The 7,500-nt window shown below is 45.5% G+C and overlaps 1 protein-coding gene across 1 annotated transcript in view; it reads left to right on the plus strand.

Moving 5' to 3' along the window:
* Window positions 1–82: 82 nt before the first annotated feature.
* LOC135830829 (adhesion G protein-coupled receptor E2-like) overlaps window positions 83–7,500 on the plus strand; it is a gene marked incomplete at its 3' end in the record, with an annotated part of 17,497 nt that continues 10,079 nt past the window's right edge. The window contains exons 1-3 of the mRNA XM_065343036.1: window positions 83–273; window positions 6,463–6,588; window positions 7,458–7,500. The exon at window positions 7,458–7,500 is cut by the window's right edge and continues 83 nt beyond it. Coding sequence (XP_065199108.1) covers window positions 150–273; window positions 6,463–6,588; window positions 7,458–7,500 — 293 coding nt within the window. The remainder of the gene's footprint in view (window positions 274–6,462; window positions 6,589–7,457) is intronic.

Genomic DNA, 7,500 nt, shown 5'->3' on the forward strand with positions numbered 1-7,500 from the left:
AGTCAAATATGCTGTTCTTATAAAGCAAACGCTTGAGGCACCAGCGGTTCCACTGTGCCTTCGCTGGAGAACATATTTCTGCAGGTGGCTGTTGCATAGCTTTGTCATTTTTCCAAAACAGGTGAGTGTTTGCATTTCCTTGTTCAGACATGGATGAGTGTAATGCTGATGGTGGTCATAACTGTGACAGCGATGCTACTTGTACCAACACTGCTGGAAGTTTTACCTGCGCCTGTAACACTGGGTACAGTGGAAATGGTACTGTATGTGAAGGTGAGTGTGCAATAGATCTGCTGCAATTGCTAATAGAGTGCTGTGAATGAAGCCACTTCCTGCTCACAACACACACTTCCACTGTAAGCGGCAATGACTACTGTTTTAATTTCTTTTGGATGGATTGGTAAGCTAGATATGAACAAGAAACAAGGGTGTGTGGGTGTGGAGGGGAGGGGGAGGGGGGGGGGGGGGCAAGGAGCTGCTTAACCCTCTGAGGACGAAGGACAAAACTATCCGTTTTTTAAGGTATAGCTGGATTCCTAAAGACGAGTTTATCCGTTTTTGAGAAAATTTCAATATATTTTTAGGTGCTTGAAGTCGCTCATATGTTGCTCAGACCAGTACGATCTGATTCTTCGTCAAGGTGAGACATGTCGCAGCCGATCTGCATCGGTCCCGTGGAGAACCGGCCACACTTGAGTGTACTCAGATAATGCGCCGATCGAGAAATTATTTGGAATTTGAAATTAACTTGTTACTTTTGTAATACAGTTGTGGCAAGTGAAATCCGACACTTGGCATAAGAGACTGCACCATGCAGTCTGCAGCCCCTGCAGCCCTGCAAACGTACAGTACATGTGTTACATACAACTTTATCTGTCTGATGACAAAACTCGTACTCATCACAGTCAAGGTTCAAAAGGTGCTGGCAAAAATGAATGGAGATTGGATACCAATACTCCTTATGTGTACCATATTTGTAAACTGTGTGTATCTACGCTGTGACCTTTCGATCTGCTTGGGATGCATACGGCTCTATAGTACAAATTAGGTGCAGTGCATCACATCATTGGTGTCCATTTGTGGCGCTGTCCCCTATGGCAAGTGTCGGATTTCACTTGCCACAACTGTAGGTGTATTTATGCTACAACCTGTACAATGTCATACTCACTATTCGTATTTCCCGCTCGTTCCCCTTGGCAATGAGAGCCACTCACATAGAAGAGTGCGTGCTCCAGTGGGTCTGCAGTTCTGTTCTGTTAGTCTTGAGTTGTCGTTGTCCTGTTCTCCTTTCCATTTCCTGTCTACACTCTTGTCGAAATACTTCCATAATTCAATACTATAAAACCCCTGTGTTCTGATGTGAGGGGACTTCATTGTTGAGAGTGCCGATGGCACGTAACCTGTCAAGTGTCTTTTTTTCTGAGGCCCTCGGCATTATCATTATGAGCAGCGATAGTGGAGATGAACAGTGTGATCCTTTTTACTTTTCTGAGGATGACAGCGAGGTCGATGTTGGCTAAATTCGTGGCGATACATGCACCGCTGACGCATTTGAAATTATAATGAAAAGTTTGAAAATACTGATACTCAAGGCGTTGTCGATCACACTGGTGGCGATGACGAACCGAAGCAGCCTGACAATGGAGTGGGTGAGATATGTCGCAGTCGATTCGCGCCGCTCCCGTGAAGAACCGGCCACATTTGAGTATAAACTCGAATGCGCCGATCAAGAAAGTATTTAGAATTTGAAAATTTGTTGACAGTGCCCTCGTAACCTGTCAAGTGTCTCCTTGTCTGAGGCCCTCGATGTTATCTTCATGAACAGCGATAGTGAGGGCGAACCATGTGATCCCTTTGATGTTTCTGAGGATGACAGCGAGGTCGATGTTGGCGAAATTCGTGGCGATACTGCAGGCGCAATTGAAATCGTAGAGAATGAAATTTTTGAAAATACTGATCTTCAAGGCGATGGAAAATCGCAACATACACCTATTTTGAATTGACCATTCTGACCTACTGATGTCTACGTCACTTTAGAACCAAATTTTATGACACTAGATCAATTTTTGAAAATACCGATTTTTGGCCTGAAAATGGTAGGAATCCAGGTGGTTTTGGGTAGTCCTCAAAGGGTTAACAGATTATAGAAAAGTCCGAAGAGAGCAGCTACATATGTATGTATCTGGAAGAGACGGTTTGCTAACTGTTCGGGATATCCAATATGTAACAGAGAGAAAAAGAGAGAGAGAGAGAGAGAGAGAGAGAGAGACACACACACACACACACACAGACAGAGAAAGAGAGAGAGAGAGAGGCATAGAGAGACAGACACTGTAGGGGTGAAACGAAGGTCTCAATTTGCCAAACGAACCTTCTTCATGGAAACGAACGAAGGTGTCGAATGATTCTTTTACCAGTTCACAGTTCCTCTTGAAGCACGCTTTGTGCATGTGCCCTACAAAGTACATGACTGTGCACATATTTGATGTGCAGTCACACGCCCATAGCTTTTGCAGTGCGCAGTTTGCACCCTAAACTGCCCAGGACTACTTCTGCACACCTAGGTCGCGAATGGCCACGCTCAAGCGCAGTCCGTGGCCTACTATGGACTTGCAGTGGCACCTACCGGGAGCCAAGTGAACACAAAACTAGTCGACTGTACAAACTACAGTACAGTTCCTCCTGTATACAAGGAAGATCAGTGCATGTATGTGCTTGTGTGTGCAGAAATCGTGTGTTGACCTTCTTTTGAATTGAAAACGAAGGTTTGTTTCAAATTAAAACGAAGGTTCTTTGAACCTTTGACACCTTCGTTTCACCCCTAACAGACAGAGAGACAGACAGAGAGACAGACAGAGAGACAGAGAGAGAGAGAGAGAGAGAGACAGAGAGAGAGAGAGAGAGACAGACAGACAGACAGACAGACAGACAGACAGACAGACAGACAGACAGACAGACAGACAGACAGACAGACAGACAGACAGACAGACAGACAGACAGACAGATAGAGAGAGAGCCAGCCATTAATTCGTATGGTGCAACGATATGGAATTGTCATGTCACATGTAGCACTGCCGTAAACGTAACAAGAAGTGCAGCGTGGACAGTGCAAAACCACGGGAGTGACTGAAAAAAGGACGTAAAAACAAATCATTGAATGACAAGTCACACATACTACTTGGTCCGCGTCAGCAATATTGTCGCTAATCTTTCGACAATTTGAACTTAGACTTTGGACATCAACGCGTGCACTCGAGACGATAAAACTCGGTATAATGGAAGGTAAGTGTAGTAGACGGACTTTCTACCGTATAGTACGTTATTTTGTGTACGTCGCGTGTACAATCATGTATGCGCATGCGCGTGTTGCTGTAGTGTAAAAAGTAGTCTTCGTCTTGAGTTCGTCTTGTCTAGTTGTGTTTCGTCGTCGTGTCAATAAAGTCTTCTAAATGTAGTTATCGTCGTCCCTTGAAATAAGTGTGGAGATGGCACGGGACTGGGAGCAGGTGGAGAAAGGCCAGTTACTACATTGGTGGCAGCGGTGATGGAAACTGTTGTCAAAATCAACTTCTGGATTCGTCCTGCGTGGCCTTCGCTCCCAGTTTCCGATGTCATCTCCGGTCGTCCTATCGTAACAGTTTCGTCAGTCTTCAAGAAGTTCGTCCGTCGTCTTCGTCCTGCATCATTCGTCTCGCCCGTCTCTTGTCAATCGTCGTCACTGGTGGTCCCGGACACGACGTAAAACTGTGCCCAGAAGAAAAGGAAAAGAAAAAGAAGGATGGATGGTCCCGGACACGACGTAAAACTGTGCCCAGAAGTGAGGATGTCGACGCTGAGCAGCATTCCTTGAGATGGCGGACGACATGGTAGACGGCGTGAGTTTTGTATTTGCTGTTCTCCTCAATTTTTTTACTTTATTTATCAGTTGCTCTCCTCGAGGACGAGGGTCATTTTCTTATTTGCTCTTCTTATTATTTTGTCCTCTTACATTTTAGAATTTTTACGTGATTGGTGAGGTGGCGCGAGTGTGATGTTGTATGCATTTCCCACGATTGTGTTCCAGCGCGTGAGCTGAAGGTCTGGTTGGTGGGCAGACAGGGTTTTGTGTTATCAGGTCCTGCGTGAATGGCAGATGGTCTCTGGCTGCTGTGTTTTGCTGCGATACATTTTTGGGTGATTGGTGTGGTATGCTCGCGTGGCTAGTGTGATCTATTTTTATTCTGTTATTATTTTTTGAATCAGGAACGATTCAGCCTTTTGAGGAGGCAGCAGTGTATACATTAATTTTTGTGTCATGTTCTTGTTGGTTTTCCGAGGACGGAAAATTATTTGAGAGGGGAGCAGTGTAGTAGACGGACTTTCTACCGTATAGTACGTTATTTTGTGTACGTCGCGTGTACAATCATGTATGCGCATGCGCGTGTTGCTGTAGTGTAAAAAGTAGTCTTCGTCTTGAGTTCGTCTTGTCTAGTTGTGTTTCGTCGTCGTGTCAATAAAGTCTTCTAAATGTAGTTATCGTCGTCCCTTGAAATAAGTGTGGAGATGGCACGGGACTGGGAGCAGGTGGAGAAAGGCCAGTTACTACATTGGTGGCAGCGGTGATGGAAACTGTTGTCAAAATCAACTTCTGGATTCGTCCTGCGTGGCCTTCGCTCCCAGTTTCCGATGTCATCTCCGGTCGTCCTATCGTAACAGTTTCGTCAGTCTTCAAGAAGTTCGTCCGTCGTCTTCGTCCTGCATCATTCGTCTCGCCCGTCTCTTGTCAATCGTCGTCACTGGTGGTCCCGGACACGACGTAAAACTGTGCCCAGAAGAAAAGGAAAAGAAAAAGAAGGATGGATGGTCCCGGACACGACGTAAAACTGTGCCCAGAAGTGAGGATGTCGACGCTGAGCAGCATTCCTTGAGATGGCGGACGACATGGTAGACGGCGTGAGTTTTGTATTTGCTGTTCTCCTCAATTTTTTTACTTTATTTATCAGTTGCTCTCCTCGAGGACGAGGGTCATTTTCTTATTTGCTCTTCTTATTATTTTGTCCTCTTACATTTTAGAATTTTTACGTGATTGGTGAGGTGGCGCGAGTGTGATGTTGTATGCATTTCCCACGATTGTGTTCCAGCGCGTGAGCTGAAGGTCTGGTTGGTGGGCAGACAGGGTTTTGTGTTATCAGGTCCTGCGTGAATGGCAGATGGTCTCTGGCTGCTGTGTTTTGCTGCGATACATTTTTGGGTGATTGGTGTGGTATGCTCGCGTGGCTAGTGTGATCTATTTTTATTCTGTTATTATTTTTTGAATCAGGAACGATTCAGCCTTTTGAGGAGGCAGCAGTGTATACATTAATTTTTGTGTCATGTTCTTGTTGGTTTTCCGAGGACGGAAAATTATTTGAGAGGGGAGCAGTGTAGTAGACGGACTTTCTACCGTATAGTACGTTATTTTGTGTACGTCGCGTGTACAATCATGTATGCGCATGCGCGTGTTGCTGTAGTGTAAAAAGTAGTCTTCGTCTTGAGTTCGTCTTGTCTAGTTGTGTTTCGTCGTCGTGTCAATAAAGTCTTCTAAATGTAGTTATCGTCGTCCCTTGAAATAAGTGTGGAGATGGCACGGGACTGGGAGCAGGTGGAGAAAGGCCAGTTACTACAGTAAGGTACAGAATAACCACTGGTCGTGAGGAATTTATTGTCCAAGGAAGGGTTCATACTTTTTTGGTCCTCCTCGTCACTGCTCTCGGCGCTTGTGACAAGTATTTTTTGCTCGGGATCGACACTCTTGCTTTCGCAAGCTGATCTCTCTTCCTCTCCGCTGCCTGGCTATTTTCTGAAGGGAAGTCGACCGTGACGGTCGCCTTCTATAGGACTTCACGTGGGCAGCACGGCTCCCTGTGTGGTTCAAATCAGTCGCTGTTCTTTGCAAGATTCATTTTGAACGACGACGACGCTACAGTACTTGCAAATCTCCACGATGCGCTGGATACTCCGAGCGTTGAGCTGGAGGTGAGGGAACTGCGATGTCAGCTTGGCGAGCGATCCCTGAGGTGAGCGATCTCGCCTGCAAAATGGAATTAATTCCGAGTAGCCAATTACTTTCTTGTGAGTTGCGCTGCTCTTGCCTGCGCAGTGTGACAAGATAATCCATTTTGATGCGGCGCTGTATCAATCAAAATTACCCACCCGTCTCTCTCGAAATCTAGCTAGACCTTTCAGGTACATGTACTAGCAAACTAACTTACTTACCAAAATTGGGGTGAAATGGGCTGCCAAGTGAGCATTGGCGACATAAAAACAAAGCTGAAAGATAAGCAACAATATTGCTGACGCGGACCAAGTAGTTCTTAAAAGTAAACGTTTGAGCCACCAGCGGTTCCACTGTGCTTACGCTGGAGAACACTTTTTTTGCAGGTGGCTGTTGCATAGCTTTGTTATTTTTCCACAACAGGTGAGTGTTTGCATTTCCTTGTTCAGACGTGGATGAGTGTAATGCTAGTGGTGGTCATAACTGTCACAGCGATGCTACTTGTACCAACACTGCTGGAAGTTTTACCTGCGCCTGTAACACTGGGTACAGTGGAAATGGTACTGTGTGTGAAGGTGAGTGTCCAATAGATCTGCTGCAATTGCTAATAGAGTGCTGTGAATGAAGCCACTTCCTGCTCACAACCCACACTTCCACTGTAAGCGGCAATGACTACTGTTTTAATTTCTGTTGGAAGGATTGGTAAGCTACATATGAAGAAGAAACAAGTGTGTGTGTGGGGGGGGGGGGGGGGCAAGGAGCTCTTTAACAGATTTTAGAAAGTCCTAAGAGAGCAGCCACATATGTATGTATCTGGAAGAGACGGTTTGATAACTGTTCGGGATATCCAATATGTAATGGAGAGAGAAAGAGAGAGAGAGAGAGAGAGAGAGAGAGAGAGAGAGAGAGAGAGAGAGAGAGAGAGAAAGAGAGAAAGAGAGAGATAAAGAGAGAGAGGGAGAGAGAAAGATGGATAGATAGATAGATAGAGAGAGAGAGAGAGAGAGAGAGAGAGAGAGACAGAGAGACAGAGAGACAGAGAGACAGAGAGACAGAGAGACAGAGAGACAGAGAGACAGAGAGACAGAGAGACAGAGAGACAGAGAGACAGAGACTGAGAGAGAGAGAGAGACAGACAGAGATAGAGAGAGAGCCATTAATTCACATAGTGCAACAATATGGAATTGTCATGTCACATGTAGCACTGCCGTAAACGTAACAAGAAGTGCAGCGTGGACAGTCCGAAACCATGGGAGTGACTGATAATAAGACGTAAAAACAAATCATTGCACGACAAGTCACACAGACTAGTTCTTATAAAGCAAACGTTTGAGGCACCAGCGGTTCCACTGCGCCTTCGCTGGAGAACATTTTCCTGCAGGTGGCTGTTGCATAGATTTGTCATTTTTCCACAACAGTTGAGTGTTTGCATTTCCTTGTTCAGACGTGGATGAGTGTAATGCTAGTGGTGGTCATAACTGTGACAG

Source organism: Sycon ciliatum, unplaced genomic scaffold (assembly GCF_964019385.1).
Source record: "Sycon ciliatum unplaced genomic scaffold, ocSycCili1.1 SCAFFOLD_2149, whole genome shotgun sequence".
NCBI lineage: Eukaryota > Metazoa > Porifera > Calcarea > Leucosolenida > Sycettidae > Sycon > Sycon ciliatum.